Source organism: Diadema antillarum, unplaced genomic scaffold (genome assembly GCF_040938485.1).
Source record: "Diadema antillarum isolate AM-2024a unplaced genomic scaffold, OU_Dant_1.0 seq00001416_RagTag, whole genome shotgun sequence".
Lineage (NCBI taxonomy): Eukaryota > Metazoa > Echinodermata > Echinoidea > Diadematoida > Diadematidae > Diadema > Diadema antillarum.
In genome coordinates, this window is record NW_027272168.1 from 256095 (window position 1) to 281296 (window position 25202).

Below are 25202 nucleotides of genomic sequence, written 5' to 3' on the forward strand. Positions count from 1 at the left end.
ATTTTCTCTGCATGTGCTACAGCAAACCAGTGTCTTTATTGATAAGCTACAATGTACTATAATTACTAGCTTTATTTCAAATATATCACTTCTATTATTTTCATAATAATGATAATATAATGATAATGATGATAATAATGATGGTGATAATAATGATGATGATGATGATAATAATAATAATAATAATAATAATTATTATTATTATTATTATTATTATTATTATTATTATTATTATTATTGTAATTATAATATTAATCACCATCATCATAATCATAATTATAATAATAATAACAACAACAATAAGAAGAAGAAGAAGGAGAAGAAGAAAAAGTAGTGTGATAAAAGAGGTCATATTTACTCAGGGTAGCCTCACCAATGATTACAGTGAAGATTCATATTCCAACCTTTTCATACAATTTACTGTTGTGAGTGTACTGTATACCAAGTTAGTTACACTGTGCACAGACTGGCAGAATTTGCTTTGAAATCAGACATGAGATTAGATAGGTCAGGAATTTCAAATTTCTGCACATTTTCATTTCAATTTGATTTTCATCAAATAAACTTTAAATTATCCTTAGAATTGTATGCTCTTTAACCAAATGACGACAAGTCCCAAGTATACTTGGGCAAGTGTCTATGAGAAATGCAAGTTGTAGCAAAATCAGTCCGTCCTCAATGGGTTAAAAAATTCATAGGGTGGTTTCTAAATATCTTGCAAAACATAAAAAGCTGAATCCTCATCACAACCAAAGCTATACCATCCCCCTGAAGCACAACTCACCGTGATGTCAGGATCATTTTCATATGCTGCAAAGCTCCTTTCTAGCTTGTCAACAATTTTCTGTATAAAAAAGAAAAAACAGAACCAAGATCAATATGTATTCAATCTCATCAAACTCCGGTATGTCTCTGTTTATTCATGCAGTAATTAAAGAACGAGACGATCACAGTAAAATTTAAAGAATAATAGTGCAAGTTCGTAATACCCCTTCTCTTAAATACACTTTATGAAATAGTTCATGACCACTACAAATTGTAATTCATGTAGATGTCATCAATTAAAACATATGTAAGTACATGTAACTACGTTCTTACAACTTCCTCAAATATTATCAGAATGACTGGCATATAGGCCTATACATACAATGTAAAGTGCATGATATGTGATATGTTTTCAGTTATTAGACATAATAATCATGTTTGTACAGTTTTGTAATACAGCTACAGCCTGCATACAACTGTAATCACCTCTCCTCAAGGTGCATATTGTGTCCATTATAGCAAAACTTTCAGGAACTAACTTTATTTCTGTTTTTTAATGAGAAAAGCCAATACCCAAAATAGCAACTGGGGAATAATTACTTTAGAAATGCATAAAAGCTGTGACATTGCTAAACTTATTGCTGCCAATCATACATTCTAACACAAAAATAAAAATATATAATCCATGTAGCGACTTTCTAAAAATGTCTATATTCATAATTTGTTCTATATTACTCCCGATCCACATTTCAAGTGGATAAAATTGATAAACAAACATTTATACTTTGTAAATGGCCAGAGTTGTCAACACTAATAAAAAATAAAAAAATAAAAAATAAAACATACTGGCAGTATACTTGCGTTATATTGTAAAATAAGTTCAGTAATAACTCTGATAGAGGTTATCTTTGGTGTCTATGCGAACATATCACATCTAATGGGGAACCTCTAATTAACACTGTGTGTATACAAAGAGTATGAGAAGCTCATGTTTAATTCATATAATTCTAGGCAGATCCACAAAGCTTGTCACCCAGCAGTGAGAGTGAGGCGTCTGTTGGATAGCACACATACACTGTAGGTTTGCATGAACACACACACACACACACACACACACACACACACACATATAGTGCACACACTGCCTCACTGCACTGACAGCATACAGTATCATCACTGTGTATGGGTATATGTTGTACATCTCTCCCTCTCTCTCTCTCTCTCTCTCTGGTACACACAAGCACCAGCCTTGATGGCTCACGGAGGCTAGACAATTGCCATCGCAGAAATTGCATGTCAGTGCTGCATTTGGAGGTTCTACATTGTACAACCCCTCCCCAACACATCACAAATAATGATGACACACAGGACATAGCATTAACACTGCAGAATAAAGTGAGGAGTGTGTACTACAGTCCAGCTGAAGCACTGCATCTTTCCTACCAAACTTGAAATATGACAGCAGTCTGCAGAGCAACCCTTTTAGACAGATCTCGATGTGACATTCAGAGGAAGATCAGGTTTCATGAATGAATGAGCAATACAGATCTGAGCATCGATGCAGACACACATCAAACACATAGAAATTTAAGATCCATGTTACATTTAAGCGGACTGACAATCTTCCTACATATTTTAGTGCGACTGACAATCATAGTGTATTTGATAGATTAATTAAGTATTGGCATGCGTCTACCACTTACATTAATTAATGCCATGATAACATCTGAGATCCTGGGGGTGTTATCAATTCATGCTTGGATTGAAATTGATCCTCCCTCCTGCCTGTTTATATCAAGTGACATTGCCATAATTCTTCTTGTCTCTACTTTAATCCATTTGATCGGTCATAGCTTTGAGGTATCCTCGCATTTTATACTGTATAGATTTACAACTTGTGCATTTACACTCAGAATTGTTACACATCACACAAATTCATGCATACTACATGTAATTCTTACTTACTACACTGGTCATATATGTATATTGTATCCGGTATATAAACTTGGGTGGACTACTGCTCTGTCACATTCATGTACAATTAATGTACAGCATACGTTTTAACTCCAGATGTACCGGGTATACAATTTTTCACAGAATATCATGTCATGTAAAGTAGATAATATTGGTTAAATACTGAGATATATTAATGACAGAGACATCATACTGTGTATGACCAAAAATATTTTAGAATAATGTTCATTCATCGCACCTGTTGTGTCATGGCATATTCTGAACACAACAAATACACTGTATCATATTGCACATGTTCACTATTTGTCCAACATGTAATTTATTTCCATTTGTGCGCATGTAAATATACTTTAAAATTATAGTGTGTTTTTTGTTTTCCTTGCACCTTTCATCAAAAAGGGAACGCAAACCCAAACAGCAATGTAGATTGAGTAAAAGCATTAACATTAATAGAACACATCAGTGAAAGTTAGAGGAAAATCGGACAATCAATGCAAAAGTTACAATGAATTTTTAAAGTTTTGGTGTTGGAACCGCTGGATGAGGAGACTACTAGAGGTTATGATGTATGAGTGGACAACAATTTAAAGAAAATATAAAAGGAATTCCACAAAAAAAAAATCACTTTTATAGCAAAATGAAAGAGTACCTTTGACTAACCGCTTTCAGAAAGCAGGGGGAATAATTGCTACCCTTAACATACGTCAGTATCAAGTTGATGGAATGTGTAATTTTCATGAAAAATAAATTTCTATTGAATTCCCTTTTTATTATCTTCATGTTGTAGTCCTCTCATACGTCATAACCTTTAGTAGTCTCCTTACCCAGCAGTTCCAACACCAAAACTTTAAAAATTCACAACTTTTGCAGCAATTGCCCGATTTTCCTCAAACTTTCACTGATGTGTTCTACTAATGTTACTGCTTTCACTCAATCCACATTGCTCTTTGGGTATACATTCCCTTTAAAAAGTTGTATTTACAGCCAATGCAACTCTCTCAGCAATGAAATAACATGTACACTATGTGTTTGTGTATCCTGTGCACATAGTGTACAGCACACATGCACATGTGATCAAGGAGGTATTGCACTAGGCGAGCTTGAGCACACATAATGTTTTCATGCAGCTGGTCTCCATGACTTCAAAATGGCAGTTTCAATATATGAATTTACCAGTAAAGCATCAAAACTGCAGCTCAGACAACGCTACCTTTATATACACACATGTACCTACACATTAGCATGACCTTTAGCATTCTAACAAGGACTGTGCTATTTTGATATTTGTATAGTATCGTGGTGCAAAAGTAGTTCCTCTTGACTTACAAGCCTCTGCTCAGAAGTTTGGTATGACAATGCTGGCTTATACTGTATGCGACATCAGTATACATTCATTGCATAGCTTTCAGCACAAAAGTGGCTGGTACCAGTTAATGTTGCCAGTCTTTATTGTGTACTATTAAGGCGTTGCATCAAAATTATGACCAGCAGGATCCCTGTCATATTGATGCAGTACGCCTATAAGTATCCTACATGTACAATGTAACTGTAAACACAAAAAATTTTGTGGTACAGTCTGTACATTAATTTTCGCGTATGATCACGCTACTTCAGGCTAGCGCCCATCTTCACAATTTTCTCTGCACATTGTGAATGGGTTGACAATTGTGAAGCACGAATTCGACAACCCGCAAATATGTTTTTTAGCCGATCAGTGCGAAAAATTAATCACATGAAAAATACTGACGTTTACACAACGCTGCACACTGGCAATGGTCCAACAGTCCCTGACCAGTAAAAATCACTGGCAGACTGTCTTGGCATTTATATGCCTTTAATTGGGAAGGAGGATTCTTAGTAATGAGGAGACATTGTAGAGTTGATGTGAACTGTGTGAGTGCCTTTATTCAACTGCTTCTTCCAGTGTGTCCTTTGCACATGGGGCATATCATGTTACATCCAGCTTCAGCTGGCAGGTTAGTCTTTGCTCAAGACTTATCATCGCAAAGACTTCTCAAACATATATGTATATCAACACATCTCCCTTTCTTTAAAAGGAGATAACATTGTTATCGACTATTTACATACACATGACAACCTCTCAGAGTTTACTTTAACTCTTTTGACTTTCATGCATGTGCGTTTCAAACATCCAAAATCTTTGCTGTAGTTTCAAAACTGAGTTCTTTGAGTTCAATGTTTAGAGTTCATATGCGACAACCGGGTTTCACTGCTTCTTAGTGCGCGTATTTAATCTTTCGCGTATTTTAACTAAATCCTGTCTTTACATTATCATTAGAGTCCATCATGTTTCAACTATTAACTCTAACAAATTCGCGAAAAGTTCTTCCTCTCCAGTTTCACTATTTACAAATCTAAGCGGATGGGAGGCTTCACGATGCGTCCACTTCGGGTAGATTTCACAGACGTCGCATTTCGTGTAGTCTCGTCTACCATCGGGGCGTTGACGTTGTCGTCGTCGTCGTCATCGTACCTCTGCGCTGGTTGTCGCTCGTCTTGGCCTCGTCTAGGATCAGGTCGAAGATGACGCCTATTTCTGCGACGAATCTCGCCAGTCTCTGTCTGGACCAGGTACGACCGATGTGGTAGTGTTTTCTTGATGACACCACCTTGTGACCATCTGCCGGTATTCATGTCTTGGAGTTTGACATGATCTCCTACTTTCAGGTGGGGTAGGTCACGAGCATGTTTGTCGAAATGCTCCTTTTGCTTCTGTTTCTGCCCTTCTTTCCTTTCCTTCACCGAGCGAGCATTGATGTGCTGGGGGTCAAGTAGTTTGTCGGCCATAGGCAGATTTGTTCTGATTCGCCTGTTGAAGAGCAGTTCTGCTGGCGATTTTCCACATTCTAGTGGAGAGCTCCTGTAGACCTGTAGAGCTCGAAGGACTTCTTGTCCGCTGTGCTTGGACTTCCGCATCAGGTTTTTGACAATCTTGACGGCATTCTCTGCTTGTCCGTTCGACTGCGGGTGATATGGACTTGTGGTCGTATGGCGAAAGTCCCATTCTGCTGTGAATTGTTGGAACTCACGACTTGAGAACTGTGGTCCATTGTCTGTGATGAGTTCACACGGAGTTCCGTGGCGGGCGAATACAGCTTTCATACTGTTGATCACTGCTCTACTTGTTGTGGTCGACAGTGAACACAGTTCTATGTACTGTGAAAAATAATCCACAATCACCAGGTACTCCTTGTTGTCCAGCGTAAGCAGATCTGCGGCCACCTTTTGCCATGGTCTATCGGGTACCATGTGAGGTTGAAGGCTCTCTTTCTGCTGTTTTGGCTGGTACGTGAGGCAGGCATTGCAGTTTTGCACCATTTCTGCTACATCGTGGTTGATCCGGGGCCAGTACAGGACATCTCTTGCACGTCTCTTGCACTTTTCAATTCCCAAATGCCCTTCATGGATCTTTTGCAGCATCTCACGTCTCATTGTAGCTGGTACAACAATCTTACTTCCTTTGAAGATGATGCCTTGTGCCTCTGACAGTTCACTTCTGATGTTCCAGTATTCTCTGACTGAGACTGGACACTGTTGTTTTCTCTCTGGCCATCCATCTCTGATGACAGCTAAGAGTTCTTGTAGTGCTGTGTCTTTCTTTGTCTCATCTACAAACTGGCTTCGTTTGTTTGACGTGACTGGCATGTTCATCACGACAGCATCTACATAGACTTTGATGTCTTCCTCTCTCATGACATCTGGTTTTGACTCTGGGTCGACTGCTCTGGAGAGGGTATCCGCTGTGTACATGTACTTCCCTGGTGTGTATGACACTTTCAAGTCATACCTTTGAACTCTGATTAGGAGTCGCTGGATGCGCAGGGGACAGTCACACAGGGGCTTGACGAACAGGGGTATTAGCGGCTTGTGATCCGTCTCTACCTCAACCTGTCGTCCATATATGTACTGGTGAAATCTTTCACATGAGTACGTGATAGCCAGCAGTTCTTTCTCGATCTGCGCGTATCTTGTCTCTGCATCAGTCATGGCTCTAGATGCATACGCTATGGGGACCCAATCTTGGTCATGCTTCTGAAGCAACACTGCTCCGAGCCCATTCTTTGATGCATCAGCTGACAGCTTGGTTGGTTTTGCACAGTCGTAGAAATGCAGCACTGGCTCTGTTGACAAGGCTTTTTTCAGCTCTTGCCATGCATGTTCCTGTGCATCGGTCCACACCCACTCATTCCTTTTCTCTAAAAGGCTCCTGAGGGGCTCTGATTTGGTTGACAAGTCAGCGATGAACTTTCCTTGGTAGTTGATCATGCCGAGGAATCTCTGGACATCCTGCTTGCACTGTGGTCTTTCCATGTTCTGTATGGCTGCCACTTTCTTGGGGTCAGGCTGAACTCCTTGATCACTGATGACATCTCCGATGAATGTCAGCTTGTTGACACGGAACTCACATTTTTCTCGGTTAAGTTTCAAGTTGTTCTTTCTCGCTGTCTCTAGAACTTCTTTCAGCCTGAGGTCATGCTCTTCCTGTGTAGCTCCCCATACAATGATATCATCCATCATTGTGTTCACTCCTGGAATATGCGCAAAGAGCTGGTGCACTATCTTGTGATACACCTCTGGAGCACTGCATATTCCGAACGGAAGTCTCAGGAATCGGTACCTTCCGAAAGGTGTGATGAAGGTACACAACCTTGAGCTTTCATCATCCAGCTGAATCTGCCAGAATCCACTGGATGCATCTAGTTTACTGAAGTACTTCGCTCCGGCAAACTGCGCGGTTATTTCAGCTCTCGACGGTAGCTGAAAATGCTCTCGCTTTACAGCGCGGTTTAGATCTCGCGGATCTAAGCAAACTCGGAGTTGACCGGTCTTTTTCTGTACGATCACGAGAGACGACACCCAGTCAGTGGGCGTATCTACGGGCTCAATGACGTTCATGCGTTCCATTTTGTCTAACTCTTCTTTGAGTTTTTCTCTCATCGGAAACGGTACTTTTCGGCATGCGTGTTGGACAGGTCTCGCATTTTCTGTCACTGTGATGTGGTGCTTACCGGGCACACATCCTAGACCTTCAAACACGTCTTCATAGTCTTCGACCGACATTTTTTCATCATGTGTGTTTTTTGCGACATTCAACACACGTTTCACCAGTTTCAACTTGTCACACGCTTGCAAACCTAGTAATGGTTGACGATTTCCGGGAGTCACTAGAAACGACATATTCTCCGTCAAATTCTTGTGCTTCACCTGTACAAAGCAACGACCTTTCACTGGAATTTCAACTCCACTGTACCCTGTCAACTTGACATTCGCCGATGACAACTTTGGTTTTGGTTTCAACGTCTGATACACACTCTCTGGTAGTAGATTTGTTTGCGCGCCTGTATCTAATTTGAACAGCACTTGACGTTCATTCACAATGAGATTCACTTTCCATTCGTCACATGACTCCTGTGACTCAACGACATCAACAAGAAAACTCTCATCCTTGGAATTACTCTGTAGTTCATTTACCTGAACACGACTTTTGCAACACTTCGCGAAGTGATTCATTTTTCCACATTTTTTGCACACCTTTCCTTGTGCAGGGCATGAATACATGGCATGTCGATTGCCACACCTGCCACAAGCCTGGGAATTCTGACCTTGACTTTGACTTTGACTTTTTTGCTTCCACCTTGGAGGTCCTGATCTTTTACCGGGATTGACTGCCTTTTTCTTTTTGTTCAAAGCATCAACAGGGACTGACACATCTGCCTTTGAACCAAGCTCTTGTGCCTGAGCTCTGGTAATTTCAGCAGCACGACAAATTTGCAATGCCTTTTGAAGTGTCAAATCATCCTCTCTGAGCAAACGCTCACGCAAGCCACCATCAGTGATTCCACAAATTACCTGATCTCTGATCAGACCATCAGTCAACTCTCCGAATTCACACGATTGTGCACGATTTCTCAATTCTGTGACATACTGATCAATGTTCTCACTCACACCCTGAGATCTGGTAAAGAATTTATGCCTCTCATACGTGACATTCTTCTTGGGAGTGCAATATTTCTCAAACTGTTCAAGCACTTTCTCCAACTTCATCTCATCACCCTCAGCAAATGTGAATGTGTTGTATATATCAAGGGCAGCATCACCTATCACATGCAACAACATTGATGTTTGTGCTTTATCATCTTTCCTTGACATTCCAGAAGCAACATTATACAGAGTGAATCTTTGCTTGAATCTCTTCCAATTCTCAGACAAATTACCCCTCAAATCTAGTGGTGCTGGTTGGGTTAAGTTTGCCATGTTCACTCTCTGAGCATTCACTCACATGAACAGTGTAACAATTAGCAGAAAACTGTATCTTTTCAACAAGTAAACTTATGCTCAATCATTCGACACTTTCACGAGGTGAGTATGTTGCATCATATACATGTGGCTAATCTAGGCCTAATCCTTATCGCTCTGTTCACCGGCAGTTTAAGGCACTAGCCCATGGGCTTGACCAGCTGGCACATAACTCACAAGAAGCTCTAACATTAACTCATATAAGGCCAAGCCAAGTCTACACTTTATCACGGCCACGTCACTGGCTGTAGCCTAGTGTTCCCAATACCTCATGCACTGTGCAGTCTGGTCAGTTGGCCTCTAGAACTTTCTGTTCCTAGCTGCCACAGTGCTGATGCAGGTCATTGGACACACAATACAGTCATGCACATTCAGGTACTAGTATGTCATACACACACACACACACACGCTGGGTTAATACATCTCAACACACTGCTGCTTGGCTACTGTACAGCATGCTAATGTACACATAGCTCCATGCATCCTCCACTCTTTCAAATGAAACGGTCTAGCCTGTTTCTTGCGTGGATTATTCCTTGTCCTAGTCCCTTCTGTACTTCAGAATGATGTAGACAGTTGACTGACACCATGACTTGGACAGTTGAACCACTCTGACACCATGTCTTGGCATTTATATGCCTTTAATTGGGAAGGAGGATTCTTAGTAATGAGGAGACATTGTAGAGTTGATGTGAACTGTGTGAGTGCCTTTATTCAACTGCTTCTTCCAGTGTGTCCTTTGCACATGGGGCATATCATGTTACATCCAGCTTCAGCTGGCAGGTTAGTCTTTGCTCAAGACTTATCATCGCAAAGACTTCTCAAACATATATGTATATCAACACACAGACCAGTTACTTTTTAAGAATTGACCAGTCAAAAGTTGAAAAACTGGGTACCTACTAGTCCTACATGTACCTGTCAGTCAGACCAGTAGAAAAAATGGTTTAGTGTGCTGCCCTGGTTTACAGTATGCAGGGGATGTATTTATTTTTAGTGTTTAAAGGACAAGTTCACCTTCATAAACATAACGATTGAGAGAATGTAGCAATATTAGTAGAACACATCATTGAAAGTTTGAGGAAAATCAGACAATCCGTTCAAAAGTTATGAATTTTTGAAGTTTTTGTGCAGTACCCGCTGGATGAGAAGACTACTGCAGTGTATGAATAACTTAGATGTCACATGCGTACAACAATATAAGGAAAATATAAAGAGAATTTCACAAAATTCCATCTTTTGAAAAAAGTACACATTCCCCTGACTCGTTACCGACAAATGTTATGGGTAATATTATTCCCCCTGCCTTTAGAAAGAGGCAAGTCAAGTGCTCTTTTATTATGCGAAAAAAGTGAAAATATGTTGAATTTTCTTTTACATTTTCTTTATATTGTTGTACGCATATGACTCACAAGCTGTAGTAGTCTCCTCATCCAGTGTTTCCAACACAAAAATTAAAAAAATTCATAACTTTTGCATCGATTGTCCAATTTTCCTCAAACTTTCACTGATGTGTTCTACTAATATTGTTGCATTTTCTCAACCCTTATGTTTATGAAGGTGAACTTGTCCTTTAATTTAAATGCAATTTTTTGTGCATGTACATGTACAACAATACCACTGTGTACAATTTGTAGGTCTCTCACAAATCACTGCAACAAGCAATGAAAGGTTTTGTGTTCCTATGGATCAGTTTCATAAACAATGGCATTTGCAACAGATGAACAAAGAAAGGGCAGAACTTCAATTTCATAATCTTCAACATCTGTAAATTACATATGCAAGACCACTTTTTTCCCGACTGGTGTACAGACAAGACAAATGGAATGCTCCAGATTTCTTCATTTAATGTCACACATTGACATGATAACCAAGCATTGCAATACAATCTCTTGTTGTGAAATGCCAGGTTTATTCATAATAGGTATGTTCATCCATCCATATCACAAGCAGCTTTTGCCTTTAGTCTTGCAGCTAGAACAGTGCACAAACTAAATACTTACAAGTACTTTGTGTTATAGTACAAGAGCTTACAATCTGTGAAGTTAACACTGTGTATTCAATGGCAACTGACAATGAATTCAGTCCATGATTGTCTGTCACATCCTAGTGCTCTAAGTATTATATCCAACATTTTTTTTTCAACTCCTTTGTGAGTGTGTGTGTGTGTGTGTTTGAAAAGCACTACAGTACCAGGCAGTATGCCTTGTTCAGAGTAAACTATATGAGTACCAAACCCTGCTCAACACTTTGTGTGCTTGAGTGCCAATTGGCAGAGTATATAATTCTTTTTTTTTCCTACAATAGTATGCACCATACACAATGTCCAAAATGCCTGGCTTGACTATAATAAAAAATATATACTTAGCAATAATGTAAAGCTCTCAGTAGATTAAGTGTTCACATCTACACCTTGTAGAAATTGATACTGATGAGCATCACAGAGAACTACTTGGCATAAAATGCTTTAAATACTGCAAATATCTGAAATCTACACTGCAGATCTCGCTATATAATAAAACACCTTATTCCAATAATGATCATATGTATGTACTTAAAACCTTGCTCTCTGTCATCCTTCTGAATATAATGCAGTTGTGTTAAACCAAAAGCATTCCTTCATACAAACAAATTACTTCTGAACTTTGCATTTTTTCCCTATTTTTGTGAGTGACACTTACAAACCTGTATACTACTTCAAAAGAACTAAGCAATTAAGTCAGAAGTGCAAGACTCATTAACCAGCAGTTCAGCATGGAATTTATTTCTTCTCATTAATATAACAGCTGGAAACAAAGCAAAATATACCTGTGGTATTTAAATAAAAAGGTACTTATTGCAGTGTAGACACAAATTATGCACTCACAAAACCCTGGTTGTACAACAGTGTATGCAAATTTGCACCATGTATAAATGCCAAAACCAAATCTTCTGACAAATGTCAACTAGCTTGTACACCTGTATAGAATATGAGTCAACAAAATGCATTGTAGCAACTGAACAAACAAGAAAAATGTCACTGAGTTTGCCCTTTTCCACTATGCAAATAAATTGTGATATTGCTGGTATACATCAGTGAACAATTCATCAAACTAATGACAAGGCTGAATTGATAGGAAAATAACATCAAAGGGCCTTTGTCACATTAAATCTGTACTAAGCACGACACATTTTCTATTCCTTGCTTGCATATCTGGAGGATTTTATAATTCCAGCTGAAAATACAGTGATGTCCTCTGGTGCAACTTGTACCTTGTTGGGCCAGGCCTCATGTAATCAAATTTGCTATTCAACACAAGGAGCAAATTACTACTGTACTGGCAGGGCAACCCTGATCAGATCACAATTCATCTGGACAGGCTACTGTGCTACATTTTTCTTGGTTCAAAATTCTTTTCTGTTTTTTTCAAACTACAATACACATTCTATCACCAATATGAACCTTCACCGGTGGTAGAGCAGGTGAGGCCAAGAGAAGTACTCCTAAAAGAGTAGGTAATATAACCAGAAATATTTGCTGCTCGTAGTATGAAATTTTTGTGAATTGTCACTGGCATTCAATGCAGACAAGTGAAGAGAGGAACTTAAATGCATGCATTTCACTTCACAAATCTTGGCTCCTTGCAAAATTGACAAAAAAAAAATTCATGCACTCAAATATTTCTGGCTATTCAGTACACTCTCCAAAGGGAGTGTAAAAAAACTATTGTGACATCATCAAATTTTTATATTCAAAAAGATCTTCAATGGGAGATTAACATTTCCATTGTGTTTTTGGACACCTGTTGTATTTGTGTGTGTGTGTGTGTGTGTGTGTCTGTCTGTCTGTCTGTCTGTCTGTCTGTCTAAACATACTCAATGTTACATGATGTATCTTACTGTACACCTCATGGCTTAAAATAAACATTACTTTTACATACCCTGACAGCTGTCATCTTCTTCTGAAGTATGGCCTGCCACTTATCAGCCACATCGTTGATTAGAGCTACCCCATCAATCGTCACTGTCGTCAAGTTTTCTTGTCTGTATAACTGCAAGGAAAAGTTAAACGAAGAAATTAATTGTCGCAACCTGAGAATGCTACTGCATGCTTACTCTCTTTTCATACAAGTGTTGGACAATGCATACAATATGATTCAATTTGTAGTAGCCATGCACTGCATACATCTCTAGCCATCTAATCAAAGAATTGGCTATTTCAGCCACAACTTGATTACAGAATTCCACCTCAACTATGATTTACACATATCAAGACCATGACAGTGGTGTCCTAACTCTATAACAAATATCATAGTGTAAAACCAGAAATATTTGTAGCATGAAATTTTCATGACTTGGAGCCAATGGCTTTTATTGCGAAATGAAATATCTGCCAACTGCTACTGTCATTCCAAGGAGGTTCGAGAAATGGAGTCACAACAGTCTTATTCGCTTTGATCCCATGCTCGAAGCCGCCACTCAAAGATATTTGAAGTATGTGTCAAATTGGATCTGCCGCTCAGATGCGAAGACAATTGACTCGTGTCTCATTGCATTTATAATCACCAGCCACTTTTCAAGGAAGATATGTCTCTGCGATGGTACTTGATTTTCACTATCCCTACTTACAAACGATGGGCGGTAGACAATGGTAAAGGCACGGGGTTGTGCGAATAGAAATTGCTCAAATATTGCTGAAATAGATATCAAAATTACTTGAATGTACGTGATTGTACTCTAATCTGACATATTAATTTATAAAGAACTATACTTGAAGATGATATCATATAGTTTCACTTTGCGGAAATAAGGAGAAAAGTGATAAAACTGGCTTTCCATGACGGTAAAATTTCAAACACTTTCACAAAATACAGCTTAGATTTACACTTTTGCACATGTATATTTTCGAACAGAATTGACTTTTGTTTTATATGCTTTATCATTAGGTGAAATTTCAATGCATTTGATATATAAACGAGCAGCATATACCGGATATTATGCTAGCATTAAAAACGAATCTTCAGATTGCTCAGAAAGATGGCAGCTTCAAGCATCGAACATCAAAGGTACAAATGCACCTGTGGAATTCTTTTGTCCATCCATAGAAAACTGACAGCTGATTGAATAATTATAGTCAGTTGTAACTCCATCTCTCGAACCTCCTTGGTCATTCAATGCATCTACATTGTAAGTGTAAGGACAAGCACTTTTGCATTAGAATGCATTTTGGTGCCCTTCACGAAATTTGTGATAATTTAATGAACATTAACATTTCTAGTTTTACAGTGCTTTGTTTCTACTGCAGTGTAATTCTTCACTGCACAGGGTTTTGGCAATGTCATGGTTCCAGAAGCAAACTGGGATGCACACACACAATGGGCAGGGCGGAGTCAGCTCAGTTCAATCGGAGATGGGTGCATTAAGCCTCATAGTAAAATCGAGTCAGGAGTTACAAGTTGAATGAAATATGTGTATTATCAACTACAAGTCAATTGCACAGACCAAGGGTACTATTTACAGTGATGCAACCTTTTAAACAACAATTAAATGTTGCAGTGTACAATGTATACGTGCGATGATTTATTCATTTTGCTTGACTACGTATAGAATACCTGTTAAAATACTCAGCACTGGCCAAAAAGTCAAACTAAGAAGAACAGGTACCGGTAGTATGTCTCTGCCCTATCACATTATGCTTCAATAGGTCTCTCAGTACATACATGATAAATGCAAGTTATGTGAGATGACAATTTCATATCATCAGCAACATATGATTCATTATTCAGTATCATATTAAACAATGCAACTTTGCAAATCAGACTGGAGAATGCAGCAAAAACAGGTCTATTTTTGATAAATTTAAAATTGCACATACTCCTCTATCAACATTTGTGTACAATTGTAAGAAGGTGGGATACTGGTATAATGCTTCGTACTTCTGGTCACATACATGTATCTATACCAAATCATTTACAAATGTATGATCAGTTAACTATGGTGTAAAATGTATCCTGCACTTAGAGCTCTGTGTTTTTTGACATGCCCATGCAACCTGAAATCACAAAGCTCCCATGTTCTGTACAGTGCAATCACATTCTAACTCACATGTATTTTCACTCTTGTGCTTGGTTTATGCATGGAATAAGCCCAAACCTTGTATAAATTGTACCTCCAGCAAGGGAGCTTTTTATACACACTGGAGTACCCTGTATCTGCAGATGTAGCCAGTTCTATGAGTACATGCGCAGAATACACATGGGACACACTGATATTGGTGCGTGTGAGGGTGTGTGTGTGTGTACAGTATGTTTGTGTGTTGCCTCTCAGGGCACAGCACTCTGCGCTGCTGCTGCATGCATACATCCCTCAGCAGGACACAAATGTGTACAGCATGATATGCCCAGAACGACACTGCCCACTGGTGTGATAGTGTACATTAGATTAGTTACATGTACGGTAGATATTGTGAGGTTTCATCTTTGGAAGATATCAATGTACCTACTTGTATCAATTCACATGTACCTTCGAAGCCATCAGAAAATCAATGTCTAGATGTAGGTATATATACAAATGTATTGATGTAGTCCATTTCAGGTGGACTGCCCTATCGTACTAGTATAGTATCTCTGAGTTATATTTGCTTGAAGAATGATTACACTAATAAATCAAATGAATATCAAGAAATGTGCCTACAGGCTTTTAATGTAAAATTGCCATCTCTAAATGGCACAGAAATCAGACAGATTTTCAATACAGTAGGCCTAGTGTTCATTCATTATTGCTGAATGGCTGAGGTAGAGAAAAATACAAATGCACGGTGCATTCTTTAAACACATAGTATTGTACTAATGTCAATGTATGAGCTAGCAAATCAAAGTTAATGAATATCAATTCTACCTGTTGAAATCTATAACATCAATACAGGCAATACATTACTTCCAATCAGGTAATGCCACAACATGTGAATACTACATTAACATTGACATGCACACACATAAATGTAGATTCACAGAGGAAGAGTTTTTCAAATAGGGCTTAATACAACTAAATATGTAATTGTACAGTGCATTTGTAACAACTTCTTACATTGTAGCTTAAAGGGATAGTACAGTTTAGGTTGAGACCTAATTTCAGGTTTCTAACATTTTTTTGTGAGATAATGAGAAACCTCTTGTGAAATATGAAATGTTTATTTAATGAAAATGGCTTTGAAATGGCTGAAATATCCAAAACAGAGCAATTCAAATAAAGTGTGGGACCCACCTTTTATTATGATTGCTTTGTTTTACTTTTTTTAAGGATGTTTCAGTCATTCCAAACATGATTTCCATCAAATAAACTTTTAATTCCTCTTAAAATGGTATGATCTGTACTACTGTATACGGCGAATATTTCGCAAGATTTTATTTTCGCAAATTTTACAAGTCAGGTGCTCTTCGTGAAATTAAAGACACGCAAAAATATTGACTCTGATCCCGATGTGAATGTAACGTGTGCGTGTATTCTTCTCCGTTCAGTACAGGACTCCACGATCCAAAATTTAACCACTGGCGAAATTGTCAGGAATTCCCAATACACGAAAATTTAGACTAGCAAAATATATGGTGTATACAGTATTTCATTTAAGTGTTTTTTTTTTTGGTATCCTCGCAACACGTTAAATAAAGCCCAGTTCTCATCTCCACCAATACTGTACCAACCCTTTAAATAGTGTACACTATTTTCATTATTATGAACTTCATTTTTCTTAATTTCCATTACCAAACAAAAGGAGTGAGCACAAAGCTAGAATTTAATAAAAAAAAACAAACTATACACATGCTGTTTCATTTTCGCGAATTTCGCGAATCGCCTTTGAAGCGCGAAAATAACAACATGCGAAAATAATAGCGCATGAATAACTAAGTTCAGTTAGACCATGGTTAGACCCTCGCAACCGCGAAATTAACAACACGCGAAAATGTCCTCCAAGTAGCTATTGGCGAAAATATCTGTACACAAAAATTTCAGCTCGCACAGCATTAAGCTACACACTGTGAAATCAGAGTTTGAGACTACAATTGTATGATGAAAATTTAATGAAGTATCGGTACACGGATTCAGCTTTACATTTAATAACCCTTTTTAATAGTCACTTTATTAAATTCACATTTAGTCTGTGACAAGTGAAAAGGGAGCAAATATGGCTGTGGGGTACATCATCCATCAATCATCATCAATATTCCTTCCCACACACACACACTAGCCAATGTAAGAGAACACACATGCACAAATGGTGTACGTATTATGGACAGTGCCCTTTGAAACAAGCATTCTAAGGTAATTTGAGCAAAAGTTTAATCCCCTGTTTAAATGAGTAATACTACTTGGTATGTCAAGAGCCACCCTTATAACCCACTGATGAGTCCCCGAGTATACTCGGGAAGGTGTCTATATGGGAAATGCATGTTGTAGCAAAATCAGTCCATCCTCAACTGGTTCAAACACAGCTTTTTACAGCCTGAATCTTATTATTAGTCTGTGCAACTGTACACGGGCAACAAACCTTTTGTCAATGATTTCTCATGCATGAGATCACAAAGGCTAGAAATGTGTCTACAATAACTGCAAGCTTGAATAAAATACTGCACAGAGCTTTGACTACAAGTACTTCTACACTAACAAAGCCTATATCACACCTACATGGGGATAAGATCAACAACAACTGTACATGTACAAATGTACACTACATCCGCATAGTGTACGATGTATGGTATAGCACATTACCTGTCACAGCCTCACTGTCAGCTATCTAAACAAGGATTGTAACATTAAACAATCAATGGCATTAAAACTTTAAGTATTTGGAGTGTGCCAACACTGGTTTTAATGGTTTTTGATGCCATAGCATGTGGTAATGATACAGAGATGAGATATGGTTAATTCTGTTCATGAAGACATTATGAGTGCTGGGCCCTGTTGCATGAAAAGGTTCAACCAAAGATAAGTCAGAAAATCAAACATTATTATAAGTCAGGTAGTAACCAATCAGAATTGAGCATTCATAGACTTTACCGTGTTTGATTTTCTGACTTATTGATTTCAACTATCATGCTAGTGGGTCCTGGGAACTTACAGGGTAGCCGCAACTTGGGGCCGTTGTTTTGTTGTTGTTGTTGTTGCTGTTGCTGTTTTGCTTTTTTGTTTTGTTTTTGTTTTTTGCTTGTCAGCTGATAATACCTAGAAGTGGCACAAGAAATATAAACTGGGCCCTCCCCCCACTTCCAAAAATGTGGCGCCAGTTGTGCATATAGTAACTACAATGTAGACCCAACAAAGTCGGCTTTCCTAATACTAAGACAGAAATAGGGAAGATTTTGGCAAATGGATAGAATACTCACCTCTTTAAGTGCATTGATTTGAGTAACATTGTCAAGGGCAGATGTAAGCTGTCTACTCAAAGCTTCTGTCCATAGTTCAACACTGTCATGTAATGAGTAAACAAAAGTTGCATTGAAACTACAATGTATGAACATTGAACTTGTGATGTCCACATTATTGAGCAGCCCTAAGAATGCCCAGACGATTTACAATTTGCTTTTTTTTTCATTAACTCACATCTGATACATTGTACACAAATCCCAGCACCTTATCAAAGCTATATAGTTATCATTTGTCAATCATTCACATTGAAATTAAAAGACAATTCTTCATATTTTTACACATCTAACCAATACCAAACATTGTAATGCTAAAGTTAGGAAATACTAAGGACACTATCTTATTAATGTTAAATTATGCACACTATGAAGTAAATATTTTGTAATTCTGTCAATAGTTAAATATTTCACACAATTCACTCATACAATTTTGGTCTTGTATATAGATTAACCATAAAAATCCATATGTAGATGCTGAATTAAAAAAAAAATGAAAATACAAATTATTTTCAATAGCAGGAACTTCATATGTTGAAAATAAGAGTATGACAAGATAGAAAAAATTGAAAATGGAGAGAGTGCACATATGTTGTTTGAAAAAAAAAGAATAATTCAAACGGAAAATGGAAATTTACATGACTTATTTTCTAAATCCATTTCCCATCTTAGTGGCTGCATGCATACCGGTACATACATGTGTATCTATATGCTTACCGACTTAAGTATGACATACAAATTGCATGCCCTCTTTTTCATAATTAATAATTTTTAAATAGAATAAAAAAGACATTGTTTTATTACAATTTGTGTATCATTTACAAACCACATTTACACAGGTACAACGTGAATATGAAGTTAACAAAAGACACACACACACCCAAAAAAAATTATATTCGAGAGCTGGAGCAAATTTCTTTTAGGCTTGCTATTTACAGTACACATCCAAAGGACATTTACCCACTTGACCAAGAGTCAGCTTTTGAAAGTACAGCCTGTAACATTTTTAATATTGTTCTTGGTCATACAGTATAATATTGTGATGATAACAGTTTGCTACCATAAATTGAACTCTACATCAATTTTCTATGACAACAAGAATTGCAATATATGGTATATTGGACATGAAGTATTGACCATTTCTCTTTATTTTTGTATTAGTCTATGTCTTTATTCATTTTATGATTCAAACAAATAATAATAAAGTTCTATCTTAGATTACAATATAAAAAATGCACTTTATGAATAAAAAAGTAGTAAAAAATATAATAAATAAAAAATAGAAATAAATGTATGGGGATAGACAGTACATTGCATACAGCAGCAAAAACTCAACATATGAGATCTGACCATCTCAGACAGTACTACACTATTCTGAGTGAGCAATAAGTAAATCTATGGAGAAAATATTCTCATAGATGTAACATTACTGACTGAGTTAACAGTGTATATAGGATTCACGCAGCAGCAAAGGAAAAATCCCTATGTTAAATAGGTCTAGCCAGTGTTATGCCCGGCTGACCCCGGAGAGACGAACGGAATACTCACCTGGCCAGTGGTGGAACCTTTTCGTCGTCGGGATCCTGTCCGTTTGCGATGTCACAGGCAAAGCCCGACAGCACGACTGCCAAAACAAACGTCCGATACTCGACAGCGGGCCTCATGTTCAGTTTGGCACCATGCACAACGAACGATTATATTCGGGATTTCAACTATAAATCACGTATGACGGGGGTGGAAAACGGCAGTCGTTGAAAAACAATGAAAGTGACCGAAGGATGGGGATATGTACTAGCTAGCGCAGTTTATTGCCATAGAAAACCTACAGACCGGGCGGAGGGGGCAGGCACGACGGTCCGATAATACATGTACTGACTGAGTATGCAGACACTCGGCCAAAAGGTGTATGGTGTTGCCGACGATGGAGATGACATGTGTGTGTATGCGAGTTTACGATGTGTGTGTATAGTGTACTAGGGTATGTCGGTTGCCTGTACTGTATTATGCGTGCTGCGATGGAGGCACTTTCTACCTGCTACTGTGCATTTTGCTGCACCTGTCCACCGAAACGATCGGGTTAGTGGATCCAGCTGGCGCATATCTCCTTTGCATTTACCGGTAGTAGGCCTTATGCTGTGGACAGCCTACATGCTCCACCTGAAAAGAGGCGCCAACAAGACGGCGCCATTCGTTCGCTTTGCTGGTGGTAGCTCTTCGGTTTTCAGGAAAGCTGCTGGTAACCATTACTGGAGTGTAAATTTGTACACGAATTGGATGTAGTCATGGATGTAATAAAGATATCAGAGAAAACTTAGCCCTTTATCGTAACTTTGAAGTGCCGCGCTTACATTTGTCTATGAATTGATAATATGTCTAGGTGTCCATAACTTTAGTGCACTAGAAATTACTTTGAATGGTGTAACAATACCTATGGTTGAGTACACCAAGTCATTGTGGAGTAGTGTAGACTCAAAGTTGAGTTAAAAGTATGATATCTCATGATTAAGAGAAGTTTAACGAAATTAAAGGTATCAAAAGGCATAGGAATTATTTGTAGACTCTGGAACATAATGTTCAAAATGCATTGCGAATGTTGTATTGTACACTCATCCTCCCCTACCTCCTTGGTACTAGTATATATCTCTTACTGCAATTGGTATGGGCAAATATATATGCCAGTCGCACCAAAAAACAAACAAACAAACAAACAACTAAAAACAAACAATTTATCTTCAAAATAAATTACAAAAAGTAATGTTCTATTCATAGTTGGTGCATCCCCCATACCCCATGCTGAACAATACTACTGTATCATAACATGAGGCTGATAATAGATATCAGTTTATGACATACTTTTTTTTTTCAACAAGTTGTTTTTGTGTACGAAAGTATGAATAAAATCATACCATCTTGCTTTAAAGCTAGTTCCCCCCCCCAAAAAAAAAAAAAATGATGTTTCCAAGATTGCGGCACACTTGTCTGTACATCTTGCAAATCATAGAACAATGCCATACCAATTTGTTTTACTGGACCTAAACTGTAGAACTCACTACCCCCACACATGTTTAAGTCTTTTCTAAAGTACATTTTAGAAATACCTGTTCAAATGCACTGTAAAATGTAAGATTTGCCAGATTATTGTTGATCCAGGGTAGGAAAAAAAATACATGTATACAATATTTTTTCAACGATTTTAGGGGAAGTCTGTGAACATGTACTTTAATTGCATATTTTTTTCTTCGTTTCAATTCTTCTTTTTGTGCATGTATGTATTATATAGGCCTAGCTATGTTATTAACACTGACAAATGACTGATAATTATATTGGGGCATCCCAACACAATTTACATGTTTGTGTAATTTCTCGGGATATGTCATTATCAGATCACTGATCATGTAAATGTATCCCTGTATTTGTGATTGATCTGACAGGAAGTAATTTAGCTGAAACACTCATACCGAATGAATATCAGACATGGAACACGTGCAGATTAACATGAGACATTAGGATGGGAATGTACTTCGTAATTCAATGCAACATTATTGTAGGGATGTGTTTGGCACAATAGGACCTATTGTTTTTATGAATCATGGGTTATGAAATAATACTAATACCAATGTACGTGTACCTCTATACTGATCAGAGTTGTATCCCCGAGCCTGATTCTGTTGCGGAATTAGCTGAACACACGAGCAAATGTTTTCTCTATCCGAACCTGCATTTCATTCAGAAGGCTTGAACTTGGACCAAAACTCGTGACGGTTTGGTATTTTTTTAGTTTGTGTGTGCTCATATTTCTTTCATGTAGTCATACATCAACTCGTTCTGTATAGGGACTTCAGCTACTTCGTAAATCGCTTTGAGAATATAAACACACATTACGCACACATTACCTTTATGCACACACAAACTCATTAATCCCAAGGTCTTGTCAGGGGGTTTTAGTGTTTCTCTTATTGGGTGTGTGTGCGGGGGGGGGGGGGGGATGCGAGCATACTGCTCTTAGTTAATTTGATCTATGAGGGCCAATACTCTCCTACACATTTTTGTTCTTTTTCTTTCGATATCATTCGTGAATATGTTCTGATATATTCAAGAAACTTATTTATACACAATTTTCTACACATTTTCGTGCCATATCGATTTCTTTTCGTTGCTATACCTTCAACTTGAATGTTTTGATATATAGAAAATGAATGTACAAATACATGTAATGATATCTCATGTCAAGGTACACACTGAATCATTTTACAATCATTCTACTTAAATCTTCAAGTACTTAGTAAACAAATATACCAAATTTAAAACTTACAAAGCATGATATCTCCAGTCAAAGAGTACTTAAGATACATGTTCATGAAATCTTTCTCATAAAAATCCCCAATTTTCCATCCCTCACTACAAAAGCAAAAGTCTTTCTTTCATTTGAGTAATCATTAATTGATCAATCAACCTCCCCTTTTATGTTAGCCCCACCCTAACCTAACATTCCAAGTTTTAGTCCCCTTAACCTGTCCATTTCCCTATAATCCTACCCTTTATTCCGTTATAGACCTGTTCTTGGAACTGACATTTACTTTGTTCTGCAGTTGCAGTTTCTGATACGTATACCTTGTCAGGTTTATTCCCTATATTCTTTTGTGACCAATCGGTGGCGTTGATCACACTTAGTGACATTTCTGACTTGTCTTATACTTATATCATTTGTTTGCTACAGGCAAGATTGTTGCATACCATATATTTTATTTTTCGCGCCTATTTTGTCCAATTGCAAGGATTTCTCTTTCTCTCTCTCCCTCTCTCTCTCTCTCCTTTTGTCTTGATACCATGCAGGCTGTACAATTAGTATATCCACTGTAATATGGCAATTATTATTACTATTGTCTGTATAGTTCAAAATTAATACCCTTATGTATAGTAAGTCACTAAATTGAGTGAAGCATGCAAGGGATTTGTCTTCTTCTTTTCTTTTCTTATATTCATAGGCTTATTTTTCACACGCATGCTCACCTGTCTCTACATACTGCAGAGTCAGAGTCACAAGACAATTATTCTGTCATTATTCTATAATCATGTTGACTCTTCCTGTGTTACCGTATAAGTGTATAAAAAAATGTATGTATATATGATATATATACATGTATATGTATATATATATATATATATATATTATATTATATTTCTTCCTTCTTCGTGGAGCCAATACGTGAATTCTCAACATGTTTGGATATATATATATATATATATATATGTGTGTGTGTGTGTGTGTGCGTGCGTATGTGTGTATTTGTGTGTGTACATAAAAGTGTGATGTGGGCTTTCTTTCTCTGTTCTCTCATCTCTCTTCCTTTCAGAGTCTGCGCCTTCTTAGTCGTTGTCTAAGCACTGTCCACTCCTCAGGCCATTTCATGCGTATGATTAGTTTTTGATAAATAATGTCCAATTTAATTGATTTTCTATGTTTTCAATTAAATATAATGATTATGTATATACATATATATATATATATATATATACATTACAAGACACTGTGTCTTTTCTAGAAACTCAGAAAAAAGATTGCACTTTGTTTGAAGATGTTGCGGTAAATAAATAATTAGCAATCATCTACTCAACGTAATTAAAACTTTGATTATAATGATCCAGTTCAAAGTTCGACTTACAATCACAAAATATTAGACAAAGTTAAGCCCAGTTAAACAGACAGCGAAGCGAATTGTATCATTTCTTTCATGTTCATATATGAATAATAGATTTATGATTTAAAATGACCATATGTAAATATTATAATGATATAAGTAGGGGCCTATTATGTGACAATTACAGTCCTTAAGTCGGACTCACTGAAACTTTGTCGTCTGTTAATGATTTTCGCTTATTTGATCTCTCTATTTGATCTCTCTGGTTATAATTTTTGAGCTTTCGTATGGTTTCGTCATTACTACATTGTGTCCTATTTCCCATTGCAAAACAAATTCACTTTTTTTTCCCCCTGGAACCCGTGTTTACAAGCTTTGCTTTTGCGGTTCCTTCATATTTCACATGTTATAGGGAATTGTCTTTTATGTACATAATATGATTATGCTGACACACTTTCCAGTCATGACCCACTTTGTATCATAATTGTATCTTGGTTGTTTGTATTTTTATTTATTTATTTATTTATTTTTGCTTGGATATATGTATAGATCTCAAGTGAAATATGGAAACAAACGTGCTGGAACTGTTTACTGTGTCTCGAGTATAACACCAGTACAGTTTCAGTAATTCAATTCAATTCAATTCAATTTGAGGTAAAGAATTAATAAGCAAGATAAACTAGGCCGAGGAATCAGAGTGTAGCATGATTATGTAATTCATGATCAATTGTGTCGTACGGATAACACCGCTGAATCACTTTTTATTGAACTGGTGATTCCAAATAATAGAAATATTGTGATTGGCATTTGTGTTAGACGCCCCAAAAGTCAAATATTCATGACGTTTTACTTTATGCGAATAACTTGGTACTATCATTATTTTATACTAATGATTAAAGACAATTTTGATTATATTTCGTATGTTTGTTTGTTGTTTTATATACATCTGCTTTTTTTCCCCTTTCATTTCTAATCCCACTCGTGTTATAGTAAAAAAATTTGTCACCCTCTCTAAAATAGTATATTTTCCAGTAATTTCCTCCCCCTTCCCGAATCTGGCATTATACTTTTTGACATATAAATTGAACATTATCTTATATTCACATTTACG

The 25202-nt window shown here is 37.4% G+C and overlaps 1 protein-coding gene across 4 annotated transcripts in view; it reads right to left on the reverse strand.

Annotated features, from left to right (window-relative positions):
• Positions 1-20395, reverse strand: part of LOC139709221 (voltage-dependent calcium channel subunit alpha-2/delta-1-like) — a 131308-nt gene extending 110913 nt beyond the window's left edge. For all 4 annotated transcript variants that reach the window (XM_071621177.1, XM_071621176.1, XM_071621175.1 and 1 more), the window contains exons 1-4: positions 20001-20395; positions 18417-18498; positions 12978-13088; positions 785-844 (exon numbers count right to left, since the gene is read on the reverse strand). In XM_071621177.1, coding sequence (XP_071477278.1) covers positions 785-844; positions 12978-13088; positions 18417-18498; positions 20001-20116 — 369 coding nt within the window. In that variant the 5' untranslated portion in view covers positions 20117-20395. The remainder of the gene's footprint in view (positions 1-784; positions 845-12977; positions 13089-18416; positions 18499-20000) is intronic.
• Positions 20396-25202: the final 4807 nt, after the last annotated feature.